The sequence below is a fragment of the Electrophorus electricus genome, chromosome 14 (assembly GCF_013358815.1).
Source record: "Electrophorus electricus isolate fEleEle1 chromosome 14, fEleEle1.pri, whole genome shotgun sequence".
Classification (NCBI taxonomy): domain Eukaryota; kingdom Metazoa; phylum Chordata; class Actinopteri; order Gymnotiformes; family Gymnotidae; genus Electrophorus; species Electrophorus electricus.
Genome location: NC_049548.1, coordinates 12,607,829 through 12,631,842, shown reverse-complemented (window position 1 = coordinate 12,631,842; position 24,014 = coordinate 12,607,829). Strand labels below are relative to the sequence as shown.

General features: G+C 46.1%; 1 protein-coding gene across 5 annotated transcripts in view; it reads left to right on the top strand.

The window, feature by feature from the left end:
* Positions 1 to 24,014, top strand: part of mpp7a (membrane protein, palmitoylated 7a (MAGUK p55 subfamily member 7)) — a 90,908-nt gene that overhangs the window by 24,597 nt on the left and 42,297 nt on the right. For 4 of the 5 annotated variants that reach the window (XM_027021541.2, XM_027021539.2, XM_027021540.2 and 1 more), the window contains 7 exons: positions 2,255 to 2,373; positions 7,813 to 7,890; positions 11,153 to 11,233; positions 15,083 to 15,214; positions 22,157 to 22,238; positions 23,118 to 23,203; positions 23,429 to 23,503. In XM_027021541.2, coding sequence (XP_026877342.2) covers positions 2,255 to 2,373; positions 7,813 to 7,890; positions 11,153 to 11,233; positions 15,083 to 15,214; positions 22,157 to 22,238; positions 23,118 to 23,203; positions 23,429 to 23,503 — 653 coding nt within the window. The remainder of the gene's footprint in view (positions 1 to 2,254; positions 2,374 to 7,812; positions 7,891 to 11,152; positions 11,234 to 15,082; positions 15,215 to 22,156; positions 22,239 to 23,117; positions 23,204 to 23,428; positions 23,504 to 24,014) is intronic. The other variant, XM_027021542.2, reaches the window with a different exon arrangement.

Here is a 24,014-nt window from a genome sequence, read left to right as displayed (position 1 = left end):
GCGGGCGTGCACATAATATTTTGTCCTCATGCAGCTCCAACTAACTGGCCGTGGTCTGAGATTTCGCAGTACACTTAGCCTATGTGCCAGGTGAAGAAAACATGAATGCTAATATTGCCGTGACAACAACAGACGCAGGGTCCGTGGTTCCCAAACTGCTAAACAGGGCTGTCCGGTTCACCCTCTCTCACTCGCTCACGTGCTCACACGGTCTTTGCCTAATTTGTAAGGACTGTGGTGGCCCCTCTCTCTGGGTGTTGCACTGTTTTTTCAGGAGGTAAATCAAAGAGAAAATGGATGGAAATGTGTGGAGTCCCCCCCCCCCCCCCCTTCAAACACACATATTGTGCTCTGCCTTAGACAGCCATGAAACATGCTCCCTGAATAGCACCTGAAGTCCTGACCCCTGAGGTGGTCTTAAGTGTGTGCGCGTCATGCAGATATACGGCATAGCAGAGGCAGCCTCTCGGCACCTGCAGAACGGGAACGCTCGTTTCCTGCCGTACCGCTCAGTGCGACAAGCTCATTTTTGCCCCTTTGGGGAAGGAGGGGTGGCTGTCAGGCCGTCCAAACAAGAGACTTAGAACGCAGCGTTTTACTGTTCTTAAGAGATCAAGAACGTGGGCTGAGTTGTAAATCTTTCTCGTGTTCTTTGCTCACTACTTGTCTCGCGTTTGCTGATGGGGAGCGAGGTCTTAGGCCAACAGGGCAAGCCGCCGCCGACCCACGGGGCGGCCTCCACCTCCTGCCCCGGCCCGCAGGGGATGCGTCTCTGTGGCCAAGCTTTCTGTCTTTGCAGCTGGCGCTGTTGGTTTGTTCCGTAAACGCCGCAGAGGTTTCTATGCTCTCTGCCCTCCCAGCGGGTTCCAGAAGGGCCTGTAATTAAAGCCGTCCTCCTTACCCATCCCGCCACCCCGTGCTGCTGTGGATGTGAACTCCTGGTCCCTCTGCCCAGCCTGCTGTGTGATGCGTAGCATTGTTGTTTTCTGGAGGCCTTTGGGAAGTGTGGGTGCATGGTGGGGATGCGCTCCCTGGCACTGCCTGCTTTTGCATGCCTGGCTGGAAACCACGCTGACGCTTCTTGGATCGTTTCACGGGGGTTACCAATGCACCACGCCGTCTGCGGCGGCCTGCCGACGGCCACGGTCTGCTGCGAGTTGGCGTGCACGCACGCAGCATTTGCACTCCCTCTGTCTACATGGTGGGATCAAGCTTCGAGGTCGAGTAGTGTTGATCAAGCTGACAGAAGTTTGAACGTGTAGCCGTCGTTCGCTCTGCTTGGTCCTGGGCCCTTCTCACTGAACCGGGGAGCACTGGGGAAATTTCATGCTGTAATTTGTTTGGGAAAATACTATTTAAGTACATTATTCAGGGCACAGCAAATCAGTTATATTGTATGCCTTTCAAAAATGTTTTGCTTTTCTCCTTTAACATGCTGACTTGTTTCTACGCGGTATTCATATTTATTTATTTTTTTTTTAAATCCCAGTAACATTCTGAAATTGGTCCAATATATTGAGAACAAATGTCATAATATTTTATTTAAACCGTTGCAGATTTCGGCATGAGGTAGCTGTCGTCAGATTTCTCAATCATAGTGACCTAATTAGTCGAGCTTCTCAGATTACAATCAGGCTTCAGATGCCATTAATCATAGTATTGTATGTTCTGCAGCTTGTCAAACTGCAGCCTTTATCCTGGAGATCTCCAATCCTGCCATCTTTTCTGTAGTTCTCTGTCCTGCTAATCAGTGCAGGCTATGGACTCTGATTGGCTGAAACAAGTATCTTCCTCGGGTACCACATCTCTCCAGGATCTTTGGAAACGGGCTTGTTGAGCACTGCTTTAGCGGGTCCTCGGCGTGATGAGTTCCATCTGTGAAGACTGATGAATACCACTCATTTGCTTTTATCTGCAAACAGCAGACACCACTCTAATGATACTTCGGGGAATTGTAGCACAATTCCAGCCATGAGTCCCTGGCATAACAGGAAGGATCCAGACAAAAGCAGGAAGTGAGGTATAGCCTGGTAGCTGTCAGTACTTTCTGAGCTCCCACCCGGAGTCTAGCCTGAGCTGCTGTAGGAATTTAATTTATTATCATTATTACTACAATCACTGCCATTTTTATATGACTTGTAAATGTTGATGTTGGTCATTTGAGGGTCTGACCTTTAACCGTAGTAAGAGCTAGTGTTTTCCCTCACGTGTGTGTGTGTGTGTGTGTGATGCGCTTCCTCTCTTTCCTTTGTAGGCCTATATGAGCTGTTGTCAGTGTTGCCGTCACAACTGCAGACACATGTGGATAGCGCGGATGACCGCACCTTCCTACACGCTATGTTCAGGGAGAGGAGTCTGCACTCACTCATCAAGGTTAGTATGTGCGAGTCTCGCTTGTCTGTGTGTGTGGTTGGTTGGGGGGGTGTGTGGCACTAAGACCTCTTGGACGGGAGAGACGGTTACAGCGGCGTGATGATGATGATGATGGCTCTGTGGTGCACTGGAGCAGGTTGGTTCAGGTTGTTCCTCAGTGTTTACTATCTCACTAACATAGCATCTGCATTCACCGCACTGCAGTTGTGTTAGGCTCACTTTAGGTCTAGTGTAGGAAAATGTAAAGCATAAGGCTGGAAGGACAGAGCTGTATGTATTATATAGGGTTGCTTTACTTTCCCGTGTGTGTGTGTGTGTGTGTGTGTGTGTGTGTGTGTGTGTGTGTGTGTGTGTGTGTCGGAGTTCCAGGTTTTCGTGGGTTGGCTGAGTGTGTAAAGACTTGTGTTGCCATGAAGAGCTCTGTTGGCACTATAAAAACCATCACTTTGACATCAGGCCACAAAATGCAGCACGTCGGACTGCATTAGTTCTGCATGGAGCTTATTTGCAGAGTACACTCGTATTCTGATGCTTAACAATCAATACAGAGGCTCAATAACGCCAGCTCGACCTCCTCTCTGCACACATGAAATTTGGTTCTGCTTGTTTCATCCAAAATGAATGCATGTAGAATCATATCTGTTTTCCAGTTTCCAGGCTTATTGATTCTATCATAATTATGGCTTTAAAAAAAAAAAAAAGTTGATTGGTTCCTGGATGTCCCAAAAATGAGTGCATCATTTTGGAATGCTGAAACATGTGTGCTGATCTTTTGGCAAATATTCATATTTCACTTGTATGAGAAGCAATAGACCTGTTAAGGCGCTTGTGAAGTTAACGTGTTTTCTGTATAAAAAGCCTGGCCAAGTGGTTTATGAACACAGCTGAGGGAGCACTTGGAGTCCGTCCTGGAGCAGTACCCACACTAAAGAGGCCACCCTGGACAGGGGAGCGTTTGGAAGGCCTGGTCTTCTGCCTTCTTCTAATCTCAGATTTTAAATACATTTTTAAACTAATTGTTAATGGTCAAAAATGTCTGCTTTTGTTGGACTGTTGTTTCTCCGGGTTCTCCAGGCGGGTCTGCTTTCAGGCCCTCCCCTCCAGCATCTGCACATTCCCTCCTGGAACATCTGGACACCTTATAGAGTTCAAGCTGCCTAATTGGTGTCTCTCTGCCGAGCGTAATATACAGACCCTGTTCCAGTGGAATGATGGGGAAGGCAAGGTCTTCCTGACCGTGAAACTATGCAGAAACGACCCCAAAAAAGGAACTTTGTCATTCCACACAGATGGAATTAGCAGTCTCTTCCTTTTGCCTCTCACTCTATTTGCTTCTTATTTTGCAATTTTTTTTCTTTCCATTTCATTACATTTCTTCTCAGTTTTCAGGATCTAAGGTGATCTGGTTTCGGGCAGTTGTTCTTGGCCCCTGTTACCTGCGCCACACAGTTGAGAAGGTTTCACTGGCGTCACTGTATGTAACGCTATGTTGCCAATGCATTATGTGTATGTGTGCATATTACCGAGTGTTGAGGTTGTTTGGTTTGTTTTGTTTTTGTTTATTTTAACAACTAGTCCTCTCTGTTATTTCTGCTCTTATTCTTCAGTCTAATTCCGGAACATAAAGAAGAAGCATCTCTGAACTGTTGTGCTCTTTCACCAGAGCTGTGAGTTCAAACACAGGTGCACACTCAGACATGCCTGTGTGTGTAAGTGTGTTTGTACCCACATTTGTTTATGCATGCTGAAGCTGTTCTCCTTTAATGTCTGCTGTGTGCTAAACTCTACTCGTAAGCCTGATGCATCTGTGAGATCGACTGCTCATGCCTGAGGTCAGTGCCATTGTGGTATCAGCAGTGAGCCAATCAGGAGGATCTGGATCGCCATTCTGTTCAGCCTGCTCCCCTGCCTGTGTGGAAGTGCCCACACTGCTAGTTTAGCATTCCGCGCGGGACGGCAACACTGCCACTTATGTCATCAGCCTAATTAACATCTTGAAGGACGCCCCGTGATTTATGCGTGCACGCCAAGTTTAGTTTGCATCGTTCAGTGTGATCCCACTCACTGAGCGTCGTCCTCAGTCCACCTGTGTGTGTTTCAGGCTACTGATTTATTTATTTTTTATTATGTGCAATGTCTTGTGCAGTTTCTATAGTGCTCCGGCTAAATGTAGTAGCTCGTTGTGTCATGTACAGTTATTATACTTTCTTCATGTTGATCGATCATTTTCTTGACATTAGTGGGAAGGCCTTCTTTCCCACTCTACATTCATGTCTGAGCATGTGTTATTGTGCTTTCTCAACGAGAGTTCGATGAATGAATGTGACCTGGTATAAGTAGCTGGCCTGTGTGTGTGTGTGTGTGTGTGTGTGTGTGTGAGAGAGAGCGAGAGAGAGAGAGAGAGCTCGGTGGTATCACAGTCCACAGTTCGACATTTCTCCTCTGCGTTCACCCCTTTAGGCTGTCTCATCTTAGCACTCTGCATTAGTGACTAAGCCCCATGTGAGCACAGCTAGGTGTGTAATGCTGTGCATTTATTGAAAGTGGTGCTGTGGCCATGCTGAGTCATGTGGGAAACCCCACACCTCTGCATTCACTGTCATAGCAGGTAACGCACACTAGAAGACGCATGCATGAGTGCACCGGGGCGTACTCCTCGCTTTCTCCTGTCTGCGCGTAGCACTCCAGATGCACGCGCTCGCTCGCTCTCTGCCCATCTCCCCTTCTTTTGTGTGCGAGTGTACATATGAGAGACGGATATATTTGTACCTCCATACAAACTGTGTGACTGATGTACCAAACTTTCTCTTCCGTCCGTGCTTTGCCTCAAGCAGATAGCAGTGTAAGCATTATGGCCATGCTTCTTGTTTTGGACATTCTTCTCGCGTACTGAAAAAGTTTAGGATTCCCGACAGGAGCAGCATATTTCCAGATCACATGACCTCTGCAGCTTTACGCCTGTTTGGGGAGATGTGCTGTCTGAACAGAGCTGTAACAGCGTCGAGCCAGACCCCAAACAACCCCCCCCCAAATCCTTGCAGCCCAGTGTTCAGACTCCAGAGTAGTCCTGTCAGCTATGATTGGCTCCCCTGCTCTGTCTGCTGTTGTTTACAGTCCAGTAGCTTCCATAAATCTAGTGAATGAGCGTGCTTAATAAATGCGCCATGTGCAGGAATTGGCTGTCGTGCCTTGAGCTTCATGAGCTGTGAAAATGGATATTAGAAATGTGAAGTTGTAAACAGAGTCTGATAGTAAAGGTGTTCCCCTTCTGTCTGTGTGTGTGGGGGGGGGGGTTATACACTTTTTTTTTTTTCCCTCCTTCCCATTCTCTTATCACCAGTTAAAACAGACAGCCTCTAATCCTCTGTCACAACATATGTCTTTGCATTTTCACTGTATTTCATATTTATATTACTGAGACTGATGGGGAAACTCATTTCACATTGTGTGCTTAGGTTAACTAACAGCATAACCAAAGATGATTTTTTTTTTTTTTTGTTTCTGGCCCTTTCTAAAATATTATTACTTAACACTATTCACTATCACTCGCACTAAAACTGTTATTTAACAGTGTTGCACTGTCACACACACCAACACTACTACTTCTTTAAAGTGGCCCACGACAGACCACCAGTGTTCTTTTATCAAAAAGCTGGAATGAAGAAACGCATGCGTACGTGTGTCTGTTTGTTTTTGTCTTTGTGTCTCCCCACACGCAAACAGGAATACAGGCAGTCAGTTTAAAGTCGAGCTGTGCAGCCTCTTCCTGCCCCTTTACTCAGGGCTGTTCCAGGATCAGTGGAGGCTGCCCTCTCTAGCTGTGGTGATGAGGTGTTGATGGATGCTGATGTAGCCTCCTCTGTGCTCAGGCCTGCAGAGTTACCCGATACTGCTGCTCTGCATACAGCCAGGCGCTCCCAGTTGAAGGGTGGTTGAAGCCGTTCAAAAGAGCATGGATACGGGGCAGGGCTATGAGCCGGCCCATGGATACGGAGCAGGGCCGAAGGCTGTCCGCCCCACTGCCTTTCCAAGCCTCTGCTTCATCTCTCTCGCTTCATAGCTTTGTTTTGCTTTTTTGTTTCTTCAGGCCTCTTTGGTTTGCATTCATCTTTCTTCTCGTGTTGCTCTCTTAGCCTGCCAGATTCTTGGTTGAGTACTTTCTCATTTTACTTTCTTGGGTTTTTTTCTTCTTCTTTCTCCATGAGATTCCAGTTCTTCTCCCTGTGGCACAGGCCAGACTGGGTGCTGTTTTCCTTTCTCACTGGGGTTCACCACTAGGCTGTTGGTTCAGGGATTAGTGGCTATTCCAAGACTCCACTTTAGTCTGGGTGGATGTAGATGGTATTCTACAACAGTTTTTACCCTAGCGAATCCCAAGAACAAGGGATTATTCACCATCAGGAATTCTCATAAACTTCATTTTGTCTCTGCTTTGTCTGTCTGTCTCTCTCTTGCGCGCTCTCTCATGCTCGCACTCTCTCGTCCTCTCACGCTATCTTTCTCGCTGCCCTCCTCCTGTATAAGGCTTTTGCAATAGATTTGAAGTGTTGGTTGGCTGGTTCAGGCAAGTAGCTGGAGACCAGCCCGAGTTGTAAAGAAGAGTTTAATCTCATTCTGACCTAAAGTAGGCCAACACTGCTACAACCACCTAAACAGATGGCCCTCCTTGGAATGCACCGGGACTCAACGGTTACGTTCCATCCTGCGGTGCACACCTCATTCCAGACCTCCTCTGCTGTGTGTGTGTGTGTGTGTGTGTGTTTCAGCTTCTGCACACTCTGTCTTGCAGACAGCATGATTGTCTTAGGAAGCAGCTCTAAAGTGAATAGTGAAAGGCAAAAACAGTGAGGTCATGTCCTCAAGTCCCAAAAAGCAGGTGAAGCTTTTTAGCAGAAAAGATCCTCATCACAGTTGTTTCTGAAGATGGAGATCGGGGGGGGGGGGGGGGGGGGAGGTGTGTGTGTGTATGTGTGTGTGTGTGTGTGTGTGTGTGTGTGTGCAGACCCCCCTCTGTGTACTTGTTCTCTCCATCATCCTTTTCCATTCTGTTACCCCCAGAATGGACGTCTGTTGCGTCCAGTTTGACATGCCTGTACTCTGGAGTTGTCCAGTGGATCCTGTCCTAAGGACCAATAAATCCTTGCTCCCCTTGTAAATATTTTGTCCCCCTGGTAGCAGAACAGATCTGATTCACTGCTATACTGCCTCGTATTATTTTACATAACAAATTAGTAGTAGATTTGGTAGTAGCGTCATACCACAGGGAATGTTGTCCTGGTAACAGTTTCATGGGACTAAAAGGAAGAAGTTTATAGAGATACCTTGAAAGGTTCTTGATAACACGGCAACACGTGGACATTTTTTTGTTTTTTTTTATAAATCTGAATGTATGTTAATTCATGTGCTCATTCCACCTTTCTGTCTGAATCTCTCTCTCAGATCCACGAGAGGTTGCAGCAGTATGAGGAGTGCTGCCCTACTCCGGTTCTGGACAGAGCTACCTCTCTCGCCCAAGGTGTAAGTAGAAAATGCTAACATGCATGCAAGAGTGTGTGCGCGTACGTGCCTGCCTGCCTGCAAGGAAGCTGCTCAGGTGCTTGTGTAGTGTGCTTGTCATTTCAAAGCTAGACCACTGCAACTCACTATTTGCTGGTCTTGCTCTGTGCCATCAGACCTCTACAACTTGTCCAGAATGCAGCAGCACAACTAGTCTAGTTTTCTGAAGTTCACATGTCACTCTGCTGCTGTGTTCCCTTCATTTGGTTCCAGTAGCTGCCCTCATAAGATTTAAAACCTTGATGCTCGTATACAAAGCCAAAAATGAACCAGTATGAACACACATTCTGCAGTATGTGTAGGTTGAGGGAGACATTGGTAATCAGTGTGTCAGTGGAGAACTTGGACAAAGTGGATAGATATATATGTCTGGGTCAGGGAAAGCAAGTAGAGAGCGAGATGAGGCATGAGCACGTGTGTGTGTGTGTGTGTGTGTGTGTGTGTGTGTGTGTGTGTGTGTGTGTGTGTGTATAAAACATTAGTCATCTGTATTATAAAACACTTAACGTTTATACTCTGTGTTTTGCGTAGTGTAAACTGAGTGCTACATCAACATGCCAACTGATGCACACACGCATGTGCGAGCGCACGCGCGCGCGCGCACACACACACATCTTTTATAAATAATGGGAATTTAGTCTGGATCTGATCAGAGCGCGGTAAAGAACCCAGAACATGGAGTAAGCCACCCTGGGGAAGCCCACGCACGGGTCGGCAGAGGTGTGTGGCTGGCGCCGGTCTCTTCGAGGCTGTCTCTGCCACCCTCCCCTGCTGGTGCGTCCTGCTCAGCTGCTGTGTGGTAAACGCTCTGCAGGTGTTTAGTGACTGACTGCAGAAGCCTCTGGATCCTTTTTCCCATAATGTGTTGAAGAGGCGCGTCGGCCTTCATGTTCCCCGATGCCTGTTTGTCCTCCGCTGGCTGGTCCCGGCGCCGTGCCGAGGAGGGCCCATTAGCTTTGACGCATTTCTGCTTCCTGAAGTTTTCCATCCCACAGCACTGGGGCAGGCAGCCGTCTTGGTTTTCTGCAAATCCTGCCCCCCTCCGGAAAATTCTCAGTTCAGATCCGACCCTCAGATTTACGCTTCATCTCCGTGTCCCTAAACGTCTCAGTCAGAGGATAATCTGATATGTGTGTGCGCGTGCATGCGTGGGCATGTGCGCAAACACGGCCCATCAAAGAAGAAAATGGCCAAAGCTACCAAATGACTTAAAACGGCGGCAGTGTTTTTGCAGGCGTATCGTTTTCGTCCTGCCCTGCATGTAGCAAGACGCGCTCTGCTCCTCGGGACGCTCCGGCTGGTTAGCCACTGCAGCTCAGTGGGGTGTTACGTTTCGCTAATGGACCCTTAATTTATAGTTTAACATAAAATTACGTTTAAACCTCAGTCTGGCCCGAGACACCGTCTAGAACTGCCCCTGCAGGGGGGGACCTCAGTTATGATCATTTTATACTTTCTCTCTCGCACGCACACGCGCGTGCACACACACTCGCGCACACGCGCGCGCACACACACACACACACTCTCACACACACACACACACTCTTGCTAGGGTAGGGTACTCACTTGTATGAACATTCTTTCCTCTCACCGCTGTCTCTTTTCTCTTTATTATTTACTCGCTTTCACTCTTCAGGTGTGTCTTCATTTCCATGCGATTGAGGTATGTGCGCTTAGTTTCTGATTGGGCCACAGAGTGGCAGCAAAGAGTCTCTTTGCCAGTCAGCGACTGAAGAATTTAGGAGTCTCTGCTCATAAGTTTAAGATAACGATAACCTGTGCCCGGTTCCCCGGCACTGCGAGCTTGGGCGTGTCCTCTCACACACAGCTCTAAACTCCGGCTGGAACGTGGCTGTAATGAGACACGCTTGTGTGAAGTGAATGAAAGATGAACAGGAGTGTGAGTGTCAGAGTGAGAACTGAAAGTGTTGGGGGGTATGACACCTGTTCACGTCTGCACAAGCAGGTGGGAGTTTGTGATGAGAAAGCCAACACAAAGTGGAAACCCTAGTCTTTGGGTGAGCTTGACTTGTTGATTTTAAGCAAGGTTTTGTGCATGGAATAAGAGCCTTTGAGAACTAAATCATTCTCTGGGGTGAGTTGACAGTAGTGGTTCATGGGAGTTGAGATGCAAACATCTTTGCACTTGGAAGACAGAAGCTCAGAAATATTTATTACATGCACATCTATATATCAAGCAGGAATGCTGTTTCATGGGAAGGCTCTTGCGACATGGCAGCATTCGTCAGTGGTTGTTATGATTACAGAGACTCCATGCCTGTGTCATTTCTGAGAGGGTCACATGGTATGTGTGTGTGTGTGAGTGAGTGTGAGAGTGTGAGTGAGTGTGAGAGTGTGAGTGAGTGTGAGAGTGTGAGTGAGTGTGAGAGTGTGTGTGAGTGTGAGAGTGTGTGTGTGTGTGAGAGAGAGTGTGTGTGTGTGTTAGATATAGCAAGTGTCTTCAGAGCGGTAACTGTTTGGGAGCATGATGCATACTTGAAGGACGCTGCTCTGTCATGACTTTGACCCTGAGACCAACTACACACACATCACACACAGCCAGCGTAAAAGCAGTTTATCAAAGCCGGCGGCCCTGGGGCCGTTTACTCTCTCCGCACCTGTGGCCTCCCCTCGCCCTGGCTCATCGCCCCCGCAGTCAAAGCTGTTTTCCCTTAGTCGCATTGTGTGTGGGGCGGCATGAGTGAGTGTGTTTATATATGTCTCTGTGGGCCACTGTAGCTATTACTCACTGCACTGTCACCTCCCATTGGGTTGCTTAGTAGCACTGGAAAACGTCTGCTGCTGAGGCTATGGGGGTTATTCTTTAACACATCTATTAGACCGTGTCTTTTTTTTTTTTTTTTTTTTCACGCACACACTCACTCCCCCCCCACCACACCTTCGATGTAGAGTACAGTTGTGGGCCAGTGGTCGTCCCGTAGTTTCAGCTGAGGAGCAAAGCTTCATCCCTCAGCTCCTCTCCAATGCGTACTGGAGCCGTGCATCTCTCACACACACTAACCCTCTGGCCTCTTCCCACCTGCAGCCTGCCACAAGGGAGCCATTTCTACCCCATGGGCCATAATGTGTGGGTGTTCATGTATAGACGTGACTAACGGTGGGCTTTTCTTCTGTCTCTACCTCTTTTCTTCTGTCTCTCTCTTTTTGACTGCCTCTGACTCTCTCTCTGCTTCCATGCATTTCTGTCTCTGTCCCCTCGCAGGTGTCTCGGGAGCTTCAGGCTACATCTCTTAATGCGGAGGTCAAAGAACTTCTCAAGTTGCTGTCAAATCCATACATGGAGGTAAGTAACAATTTGCTGCTGTTGCCTTTTCCTTGTTTGTCTGTCTCTCTGTCCTTGCTGTGTAGAAGGCTTTCTCCCTCTTGCTTTTGATGTGTGAATCTGCCTCTCCACCTCACTCTGTTTAATTCTCTCCCCTCTCTCACTGTAACTCATTCTCTCGCTTCCCTGTGTGTAGCACTCTCTTGCTCTTGCTGAGTCACTCTCTCTTCACTGTAACACACTCTTCCTTTTGCTATGTGCAACCCTCCTCTTCATGCTGCGTGTAGATCTGTCTGTCTGTCTCTCTACCTCACTGTGTCTCTGTCTGTCTCGCTTATCTTCCTCTCTCCTCTTCCTGATCCGTTTTGTCGGGTATGTAAAACACAAGCAGCTGTGAGCGTGAATACCATCTCTGTGCGATACTAAACTGTATCACTTTCAATTAAGTCGGAAATCATCTGTTCCCTGAGACCAGGCATAAATCAGAGTCCTTTTAAACAACCCCACCCCCCACTTCCCCTTGAAGAGACTTTTTATAATTCACACATGCAAAAACACATTTCACTCAAAGCCTCGTAAAGATCAATATTGAGAGTGATGAAAGCACCCATTATGGCTTCCTGGTTCTGAAAGTGCAAAATGTTAGAATGCCCTGGGGCGCAAGGCAGGCAGATGCTTTTCTAGCTTGTGTGCTTAGAACTGCGTTCCTCTCTAAAGGACGTGGTGCTGTGCTTTGGGACTTTGTCGTTGGAACCCTCATTTTTAAACAACCTGCCTACACCCAAACCTTTGACTAATGAGAGCTGTATCCTTGGACTATATTTCAGAAGGCTTGATGATCTGTTATTGCAAGAGGCCCACCAAGGATAATGAACGCTCGCACACGCATACTCACATTAATGCTCACACGCACTCACGCGCGTGCACACACAGGAAAAAAACAACAAAAAAAACCACACGAGCCCTCACAGAGAAGCATTTTATAAGCCATGCTGTTGATAATGAGAGCGGACTGTATTGATTGACTGATAAGAGTTGAGCTGGGGTTGGACAGAGCAGGTAGACCGAACATGGTCGTGTTTTGCTTTGCTAAAGTGCTGAGGTCAAGTGATGGATGGCCTTGTTTGAGAGGGAGGCTTTAAGCTGGGGGGTTTTGATGTGGGTGGTGATAGATTCTGCCTTTTTTGTTAAGACAAATGGACATTTTAAGTTTAGGTGTTTATTTCAGTGCAGTAGCAACTGCTGTCAAAAAAAACAAAAAAAACAAAACCCACACCTCTCTGTCAAAAACAGTGACCTGCATGACCAAGTGACTGAGGTTTGTAGAGTGCTCTCACTCCATTTCTCACACCACAAGATCCTGTCAATTAATATAGGCTTCAAAGGAACATTTTTTGCATCACTTCTGTTCACTGGCGTGAGAGTAGTATCATAATACACTTTTGCTTATCTGAAATTTCAGAGTATAGATTAGATTCATCTCGGGCTCACATATAGGACATTTTTTATAGGAAAACGTTCCCGGAAATCTCTTGGCGGTGCGGTGCATGTGTATGCGCCCTCCCTGCCTTTCTCTACCTTTCTTCCTCCCTCTCCTGTCCTTCTGCACACATGGCCTGCTGCAGCTACCCACCAGCTCCAGTGCGGCACCTCTTCCTTCACACCACAGAGATGGAAGGGAAGTGGGGCAGATAAAGCAGCATGGCTGCACAGGCTCAGTGCCCGGATGCTTCCAGAATATTTGCTCCGTGATCATTTCTTCACTTCTCCGTATAATGTGCTGTGGTCCTGTTACTGCTGAGTGTTTGCACTTGCTGCATGAGCAGCTCTGTTATAGTGCTGGGGAGGAATCGTGTGTGTGTGTGTGTGTGTGTGTGTGTGTGTGTGTGTGTGTGTGTGTGTGTGTGTGTGTGTGTGCGTGCGTGCGTGCGCACAGGTTAATGTGCGTGGAAGCTCGTGTGTTTCTGTATGTGTGTGATTTTAGCAACTGATGCCATTTGCCACAATTGGACAGAATCGTTTCCAAGATTCCTAAAAATATGACATGAAATTTCAGCACTATCTATGTTTTTAGAACTTTAATCGTCAATTTCAGACACATTTGTGTCATTGTCATTCATGTTCACTGAGACTGATTAATCATGTGCAAATTATTTTGACCTGGGGAACTGTCCAATATGGGAAGATTTGATTGATGATTCTGTAAGGTTGTCGGTTGTTGTAGACAGTCCGAGTATTAACAGTGCAGATGACATCTGATGCACTGAAGACTGAGTTGGTGTTGAACAGTCACCCAGCTTTTGCTTTTAAAAATTAAAAACAGTGAAGTTTTTTTTTATGTTAATACTTGCTCCACGAATTCAAACGCAGTGCAGCAGCGGTTCAGTCGTTTTTTTTAATTCTGTGGACCAGTCAAAAGTAAGCTAGTATCTACTCATCCAGGAGAGATCTGTAGAAGTAGAGTTCAGAGCAGGTAGTCTGTAGCAGGAGCAGATATACTCGCAGAAAAGCACTACTGCAAAGGCACGTACTCGAGCATGTGCGTCAGGAGAGGCCTGCCATCGGAAACCCGGACCAAATTTCTGTTTATTTTATAATTTCTTTTATAACATTTATGATGTTCATGAAGCTGGTTTTCCATTTATTATTCATATTTTCTGTGCCACCTAAAATAGTTGAACAAAAATATAAAAAGATAGAATATAAAATGTAAAGAAAAGGCCATTAAGGTGAAGGAGAAAAGTCTAATGGAAAAACAGCTAGACCCTTGTGCTTTGGTTCAGAATTGGTAGAGCTGGAGATTTTAAATGATTCCTATACATAGAAATACCTGATTAAATTTGGTATACCTAAAGCCTAAATTGATTTTGTTTTCTTTAATGTTTGCTCAGCAGTGGCAGGTTCTCGGTGCATTTGAGCTCTTAAACTCACCTACAGTGTGTTGGGTTTTCTGAACACGTCACCTTTTTCACTCTGTTCGAGCCCGAGTCTTCCACTCCTTTCCCATCTGCTTGTCTTTAGCCACATCTTGAGTGGTGTTCTAGAGCTTGAGCCCATGTCATGAAATAGACTCTCGCTCCCTCTCTCCCTCTCTCTCTCTCTCTCTCTCTCTCTCTCTCTCTCTCTCCCCCCTGCCCCCACATCATCATCGTGTTTTGTTTTTTGTTTTTTGTTTTTCTTTTATTTAATCTGTGGCACATGACCGGGAGATGTTGTTATTGTAGAAGTGAGAGGCAAAACCTCAGGGGAGGAGAGAGAAAGAGAATGCTGTTTCAGCTTTCTGGCCATTGTTATTCAGACTTGTTGAAGAGTCTGACTAATAAATCTCTAGAAGTCATCATCCCTTCACTTTTTGTACCTTGTCTTATTTCTCTGGGATTGGTTTTGTGAAACATTGAAGATGACTATGAACTACATTATCTGTTGTCTGTATACAGAAGGATCTTTTGAAAGCACGCATATGTGCGCACGCACACACCATTCACATGGCATACCCTTGAGATCTATTACTACAAAACCTCTCATGGATAGCTGTCTCGGTGTTCTGTTCCAAAAGGAAAATTTAAACTCTTGTATTTTTGAACAGAGAAGCATGCCAGAGCAGATTGTAATGAAATAGTGAGAGTAATCCATTTAAAAAGAGCTTTATTTGTCAGTAGGAGGGACTAATGTGAAGCAGGCTTCTGAGCAGGGGGATTCATCATGTAGCACTCAGACAGATGCCTGCAGTAGCAAGACACTTTTGATTAGGAATACCAAATCAGATAATGACTTTGTCACTACTGTGAGTGTCTGTGTGTGTGTGTGTGTGTGTGTGTGTGTGTGTGTGTGTGTGTGTGTGTACGTTTGATTCTTTTTCTCCATTTCCAGAGTTTGCTGTCAGTCCATGACACTGTGGCTCAGAAGACTTACGAGCCTCAGCTTCCTCCTCTGCCAGACGACATTGATGATGATGAAGATTCAGTGAAGATCATCAGACTCGTCAAGAGTAAAGAGCCTCTGGTGAGAGTCCTGATTCTTGTGTGCATATGTGACACACACACAAAGAACCGGAGATGTATGCACATGTATCCCAATACTAATAGTTCAGTATGCACACACTATATTAGACGCACTATTACACACCTTACCCTGTTTCCGCACTCACACACTTATACGTGATCCCACATATAAGCATACTTACTAGGCCTGACTTATTAGGTATTTTGAAATCAGTTCAGCTCTCAAACACTAAAGCATTCCATGCCCATCTTTGAACACAGACATGTAGGAAAGCACACACTGGACTACACACACACACACACACACACGTATTTGCATGTGACCTCATGTCTTGCATGTGGTCAGTTCCCCTAATGTAACCTGCGTGTGTATTAGTGTGTTTCTTCCCTCCCTGGCCTGCATTCATGCTTGTCATTCACTCTTCTCTCTGATTGTTGGCCTGCTCTTTGGAAGTTCCTCGGCCCTGCCCTTCTTTGATCTGGATATTGTGTGAACCGTCTGGATCTGTGTCCATTTTCTTGTCATTATGACTGGTTACTGCGCCCAGGCTCCAGGCCCAGGGCCTCAGCTAAAGGGGTGTACGAACACCTATGGGAAATACAGGGCTTGGATTTCTATTACTATAATGGGCACTTTTCCAAGTTTGTTCTGGAAAGGCCCATTTTCAGTTGCTTTTTCCCCACTTTCAGCCCATAGCTTCTGTTATCTTGTGTTTTCGCAGAACCATAATGACAAAAATGAGCTGTTTTTCTGTCTTGGGTGTGTTTGTTCCTTATGCTCGCTTCTCCTCATGGTGTTCTGGACAACGGCATAAATAAGATGAAGGGGGGGAGAGGAATTTGACCGAGAAGGTCAAAGTTCGGTCCCCTTGACGTTCCCGGCATTAGAGCCGCGAGCCGCGCTGCCGTAGTCTGCCTGTCTGTTATTTACAGTCTCCACCGTGGGCCTGCAGTGGACCCCGGCCACCATGGACCATTGGCCAGAGACGCTCTTAACAGCATTAGCAACATTAGCGCAACCTGCGCCCAGTCTCCGCTCTGCTGAATTTAATTTGATGTGAACTTTTAACTCATAATTTCATACAATCAGACTCAGACAGCCAAAAAAACAGCCATTATAACTAGAGGCCTGTACAGTTTAACTTGCTCCAGGTTCCTTCTATTCCTCCCCTGGTCTCTGCGCATTGCCTTCTCTAAGTCTTCAATGCAGAAGGGACTGGAGTTACCAGGCCTGGGACTTTTGTGTAATTGTGATTAGTCGGGTGGATCAGATTCAGTAGCGCTGATTAATTGCTATCATTTTTCAGACCATGACATCACGGCGTATTTTGGAGTAATGAAGGGAGGGAGTGTGTTTTGGGCTCTTGGATATTGGGTATGAACCCAAATACACACACACACACACACAGACACACGCACACACACACAAACATGTACACACTTCTCTTGGTAACTTAAGTCTTCTGATTTATTAGCAGTTATGGCAGGAATCGCAGAAATGAGTTTGGACGAGTGCACACACAATGGGCAGCAGCAGAAGTGGACCCAGTCAAGGATTTTAGTGAAAAAATGTGATCTAGATGGAAGTAAAGTCTGTGTGTGTGCGTGTGTGTGTGTGTGTGTGTCTGTCTGTCTGTCTGTCTGTCTGTCTGTGTGTGTTTACTGCTAAAAGTTAAAATACGGAGTCCTACCTAGATTTTCAAACTGACTTATAGGATAATTATAAACATTAGAGATGTTTGCCAGCAAACAATTAGACTAAATTTACATTTGGCAAACACATTAAGTTCTGGCTGGGCATTTTGCACACATGGATCTCACCCAAGACATATTTAATCCCTTATTTACACGTCTGTGCAGTAGTTTTTGTGCCTTCATTTAGTGTTTCTCTTGGAAAAAGAAAGTGCTTCAGGTAAGACTGCATGCCTTCTGAGCATTACCTTTGCTCAAAAGGGTGAAAAAATCAACAAGACAAAAGTGTCCATCTACAAGATCTCTGTATGTTGTGGACCCACTGACCAGCAGAGTCCCTGTTCCTGTCACTGTCCACACTACCAGGACGTGTGTGTGTGTGTGTGTGTGTGTTTAGTGCCTCCTGAAATTCCACCATCCCATTTCTCTCTCAACATCTAGTTTTGGTTATTTGTTTACATCTCTCCTGCCAGGGTAGACAGCTTTCCTCAGGGTGCCTCACTGCTTGGCAGTACCAGCACTGACACCCATGACCGCCTGTGCCCTCCATCATTGCGCCATCTCTCAGCATCCTTTAGTGGCTCTCTATCATGATGCCAGTCCTGCGAGTGTGCGACTGCCTGGCTCTTACTCCATGCAGTGTGTGACTGGGCTTCTTTGCCACCCACTGTGCCATAGCTCAGATGCAGTTGTTTGGGCTCTGCCAGCAGAGGAGAGCCTGCCAGCGGGCCGTCTCTGCATGACAGCCTCCGAATGCTCATCCGTGTCTTCCGCTTGTCAGTCTGGTAAAAAAGTTGCGTCACACTGCGGTTTATCGGAGCAGTTTGCTGCTTAGATCTGGGGACGGTGTGCATCTGGGGACGGTGTGAATCCATCTGGCAGGAATCCTGTTTTTCCATTTGGAAAGTGGTTGTCAAAATAAATAGTCAAGTAGAATGATTGCTCTGCGTAATGGCTGAAAGTTGAAAGCAGCTGCAGTGAGCTTGGGTGACTGGGCAAGGGACAGCGCTTGGCTCACTCCAGTGCGGGTGGGGCACTGCAATTCATAACGTTAAATATAATAAATAATGGTAATGGATTTGTACCGGGGGGGTCGCCATTACCATGACGTCATATTGTATTATGGAGAGCTTTGCTAGCAGAGCCCTTCCTTGGGATCATGGTAAAGTTCATTCTTGTAGAGAACATGTCTGCTGGTTCAGCTAATCTTAAGCGTCTTAAGACGCTTAAGATGCAGATGTCGTCTTCAGACCATATCACAAAAGCTTGTCCTAGAAGGACGCAAGACGTCCTAGAACGCCGGTTTCCTTTTGCAACCAGTCCCTCGCCCTTTCTGGCAGTAAGCTCTGTACTCTGGTAACAGAGCAAGTTTCGACAGACACACTGCAGCCAGAACTTGGGACTTACGAGTTCAGAGAAAAAAAAAATTGTTTTTGAGCACTTCAGTGAAAGGTCTCGCGTTGCGTCTTGGAAACCACCAGCTGAGTTCAGAAATGAAAGAGCATATGTTACCGTGTTCAAATTTTTCTGCTGAACCCATTTGTTGATGACACTAGGCTTTGATAAGCCTGCCATCAGTTATTTTTAAAGGCTGTATTATAGGCTATATAGGCCTGTATCCTGCTGGATAATGGTGCATATTATCACTGGGCAGGAGAGATTTCTGAATGCGTAGCTCTGGACCTTTTCTATGCAGATATGTGGATGTCGGTCACTAGTTTCACTGGTCTTTTGTGTCATTGCTCAAGAGGAGAGCTCAGGTCCTCTCTCTCTACGTCCTTCTGCCTGCTGTCCTAATACGCCTGTCCTTCCCCTGCCTAGCCTAACCGCCCATGTTTTGGCATTTCTGCATGTTCTCCTGTATAAAATTACAGGCAATTTGGGAAATGTGCAAGGGCACACACACGCAATGATGCATGCAGACGCGCGCGCACACTGGGGTCTTTGTGTAGCCAAGTCTCGGGGTGTCCTGGGGAAGGCATTTCCTGATGTCGTTACAGGAACAGGAGCTGACATGTGAACGTGCTGTTTTCTTGGTGGGATAATTGCAATAAAAACAGACTTAACAAACAGTCATAGGCGGCAATATGACAACTGGACCGCTGGGTGTAGTCACTGATAATTCCTGTATACACATACCCGTTAACATGAAAGCTGGTCGAATCAGAGTATAGACCTCTGCATGCAAAAAGTATAACCAGTTCCATTGTGTGTGTTACCAGAGGGGGCACAGGCACACACGCACGCACGTTCGTGTGCCTGTCTGTGGCTCTGAGAAAACTCAGTTAACTATGTTTTCACAATGAGTGCATAATGAGTGTCTAGCCTTATAGGCTATACTACAGGAGACGTAAGGGATGAAATAAGAGCCGAAATGAAGCGTTTTATCCCAGGTCTCCACTTCCCTTTCCTCCTCGTTCCCATTTGCTTCCAGTCATCCTTATTTATTCCCATCTGTTTAAGACCCATTTCCAGCACTTCAGCAGGAATTCCTCAACCATTATTCATGTAATGAGATGCAATTTTCTTTTTTTAACATAATACCTGTTAATAATGGAGTCATCAAATGAGTGCTGACGTGTGTGTGTGTGTGTGTGTGTGTGTGTGTGTGTGTGTGTGTGTGGTATCATTTATTATGAGCGATGGTTTAATGATGGCGATGGGCCATCTGGGAGCCAGAGGTCATTGGGAGGTCAAAAGCAGTCCTAATGTCAAACTCAGGCTCAGTCACTGGAGGCTTATTACGTTTTCTGAGGCTTTTTTTTTTTTTTTTTTTTTAATGGATTTGCACATTCGTGCAGATAGTGTTGATGGTGCTTGGCCTTGTGTTTGATGGCCGATTTAATAGCAGGTAGTGTGCAGCACTGTAAATACTGGAGGTGTTATTGCTGAGGGTTTTTGTGTCAGTTAGGTTCCACTTTTAGCTAAATTAGTGGGACAAGAGGTAGAGTGGAATTGTCACATTGAAAGATCAGTTGATGAGACAGTTCACTCAAAACCAAGAACCAAATCTGCCCACGCACATGTTAAATAACTCATATGAAGTGTCTGAGACGGCAGAATGTATTTTAAAATGCACACTCCATCCATCCCCCCGCATTGTCTTAAGATGGCTAATTAACGTCCACTTGTTGTGTGACGCGTATGTGGTTGGTGGCTGTGGGACCCCTCCCCTGACCCTCACCCACTCAGGCGCTTGAAGCCCTCCGCTTCGGCCCGTCCTTGCGACAGCAGCTGTCTGCATGTGGACCTGATCAGCGGGGTAACTGCTCGCGGAGGATCACCTTACTGATGAGTCATTTGGACCTCGCTGGCCTCCGAATACACTTAATTCTCCCACTCTGCCTCTGCGCTTTCTCTTCATGCCTCTCGTGCTGGCTTTGCTTTTTGTCACTAGTTAACCTCTTGTTCTCTCTCTTTGTCTCTTTTATATAAGTGCATTCCTTGTCATTTATAGTGTGCCTGCCTCAGTGGCTAAATATGTCTTCATAATGAGAGCGGAAAGACTCTAGTTTTGTGTGCCAAATCGGAGGGCCTCTCTCCATTCTCCCCAAACGCCATTTCCAGGAGAATGAGAGCACACCTTTTGATGGTTAAGGGATGTGTGTGCGGGTGCGGGTGTGTGGGGGTGTGTGCGCGTGCGTGCAGGTGTGTGTGTGTGGGTGTGGGTGTGTGCCTGCATGCACATAAAGGACATTGACCATTTAGTGGTTAAATGCTGCCCTGCATGATGAGTCTGGTTGGTTAGTTTAGCGTCGTGTGCTGCAGCCTTTGTTTGGAGGCCATCCATCATGTGTGTGGTGGAATGGGCAGGCAGACCCTCCGCTACCATGCAGTGCTCATAATCATTGTCCCATGGTTCCTTACATCCCTCTGTAGTTCTGAGGCCATTAGCAGGTGTCACTGTTGATGGTTTATTTTCTGGCTTTCCCGGCGGGTCTTATGGGTTCGTTTGGGTTTGGGAGAGCCCTGTTTATTTGACTCTTTGCACTGCTTTTTGGATGTTAGTATAGCAGACTGTTGGAGGCTATTAGAGGTTCTGGCTCACTGGAGCTGAAGGCCTATGCAAGACCACTGAAGGCTCGGGTAAAGGGAGGGCTCTCTTGCCAAACAGTACCGACCACTACTGGGCTAGAAAGGTACTGCAAATGTTGAGCTAGCATTACAGATGAACTAGAATGCATTTGTTTACATATTGTTTACATGAATAGGCTTTCTTTCTGTCTATGAAAAGATTTCTTTTTTTTGAGCACTCTAAAAAAAAAAAAGGTCACCGTAGTCACGCACAGTACATTAACAAAGCGGCAATATCTGCCTCTCTCCCTGGTGCTCCCACCCCCAAATCTCCGCCCATACGGCTGCTTTTCCTCCTGGCTGCGTACTGTTGACCTCACTGAAGCTGTCACCTCTTCAGGCTGCCTACCAATCATCTGCCCCCTGCTGCAGACCTCGGGCCACTTAACTGCATCCTCTGTGTGATTAGGAGGAAATATGCAAAGACTTCGCTTGTGCACTGCGTCAAGGGGCTGCGCTTTCGTTTAGAGAGGCAGCGTTTAACTCCTCAGCAAAAGACCTTGAAGAAATACACTTATCTTCAAAATAATGACATTACAAAATCATTAGAGGTTAGCAGTTCACCATAATAGTGATGTCAGCTGGCTAATGGGTATTGAAGAGGCACAGAAAACTGTGTGTGTGTGTTTTCAGAGCACCAGAAGGGTGGGTCAATTGAGGGATGTTTATGAAATTCACCATTTCATCTAGATTGTCCTGGTCAGAAATCTGAAATATAATTCCATCCTTCTTCAACTCACCCACACATAATTACACACATACATATACTCACACTCCCACCCTTTATATGACATTAGCTCTTCATCTTCATCCTCTAGAAACAAAAACAGCTTCAGAGAATACTGATGCACTGAACAGAGGAATGAAGGGGGGAAAAAAAGATAACAAATACCAACCTCTCCAGATGACTTGTGTGTCTGTGCATGTGTGCGCGCTAATGGTGTAGGGTTGGGGTAAGGTTTAGGTTGAGTTTGTATAGGGTTTGGGCAAAGCAATGGTTTTGTTTTTCATTTCATTTGTCTTGCTCACTGAAGTCTGTGTCTGTGTGTGTGTGTGTGTCTGTGTGTGTCTGTGTGTGTCTGTGTGTGTCTGTGTGTGTCTGTGTGTGTCTGTGTGTGTCTGTGTGTGTCTGTGTGTGTGTGTGTGTGTGTGTGTGTGTGTGTGTGTGTGAGAACAGGGGGCCACAATCAAAAGGGATGAACACACAGGAGCCGTCACTATAGCCCGCATCCTGAGAGGCGGTGCAGCAGACAGAAGCGGTGAGAATGGTCTCCCTCCGTCAGCCTGGGTGCCAGTGTAGGGGCAGGGATATAGCTGCTTCACTGTCAGTCAAGACTTTATTGTTATTGTTAATCTCAGATTAAATGGAATATTGTTGTCAGAGTATTGTCAACAATTTTTCCTGTCCCACAAACAAAAGTAGGTGGACTATATAGTGCCTTTTATGGTGAATTCAATTTTTGTTAAATTTTTCTCTCAGGCATATTTCTTCAAGTGGGAGATCAATTACATTTTACAATTAAAATGTATTACTTGATAAAATAAAAGCTAAAAATTAAAATAAGGCTGTTGTTATGTGTAACATATGTACAGGGTTGGGATTATTGCCTATATTTGGTCTCAAACATTCCTCTCCAGTGTGCAGCGGGAGTCTGCCGACATAGAGGGACTTTCCCATACTATACATAATGATGTGTACTGGAACAAAAAACACTGTGACCCATAGATAAATTCTGAAAACATATTTGGATTCAGTGTGCAAAAATACATGCAGGTATTTTTAGCATGGGACCAAATATTTTTGAAGTGTAATTGATTTGTAAGTTCAGTGGTAATGCCTGTTTTCAGTATGTGTAGCATATTCCTGTAGTATAGTAGTTTGTCATCTTACACATAAACAGTGAATAACAAAATGAGTTGTAATTTCTTGAACAAAATCAGCTTTTAAGAGAAGAGAAGACTGTCAGTGTTAGTACTGTGACTTGGATGTGGCACTGATCAGGTCAAAGGTCTCGCAATCATGTATGATTTTCAGAATTAATCCTTAATGAAAATTTGTGTGTCTAAGCCTTTAGAGTGGTTGTGTAGTTGCTCTAACTAAACATGCATTTGCGCTCCTCTCCTGTGCATTCCTGCAGGGCTCATACACGTGGGAGATGAGCTGAAAGAGGTCAATGGCATCCCTGTGGATGACAAGCAACCTGAGGACATCATTCACATTCTGGTGTGTGTGGGTGTGTGTGTGTATAGACAGTATGTCTGTGAGAACTCAACCCTATGCATTCTATAATTCTGTATATAATGGTGCACCATGTTGGTTGGAGTGTGAATTTGGTAGCGTTTTGATTATGGGCAGGTATGTGGTGAATTAATGCCCATGTCTTTGTGTGTGTGTGTGTGTGTGTGCGTGTGTGTGTGGGTGTGGGTGGGGGGGGGGACTGGTTGACAGGCTCAGTCCCAGGGTGCCATCACGTTTAAAGTGGTGCCAGGCATGCAGCAGGAAAGCCCAGCCAAAGAGCCCAAGGTAACCATGCCCCAGCCTCGACCGGCTAGACCTGTCGCACGTCATGGCGATCGGCGCTCCAGCTCTGCGCCGTGGTGACACAGCAGAGTGTCTCAGCTGTATGAAGGATGGATGGAGTGGAGCTTAGTGTATAAAGAGTGATGCTCTTTAGGAGTTGAGTTTTTCCCATGACTTTTTATGTCAAATGCTGTTGATGTACACAGACCCCTGTGTGAGTATGATCCAAAGTGTGTGTGCATCTCCTCCTTTGACAAAAGTTTACCTCTTTTTTATGTATATTGTGGTTGGTTTGTACATCATGGTTAGCATGTAATTAAATGGAGAGCGTGAGACAAGGAGTGTGTTTGCAATGTCTTCATGTGTGTATGGTGTGTATGTAGCTATAGATCAGACCCAGACAGACCATACTCTGCTGTCATAATGCCTCTACATGGCAGGTACACACACACACTTCCTTATATCAGCGCAAGCCACTGGCTTATATGCTTTTGGGCTCACTCCTGCTGCTTTC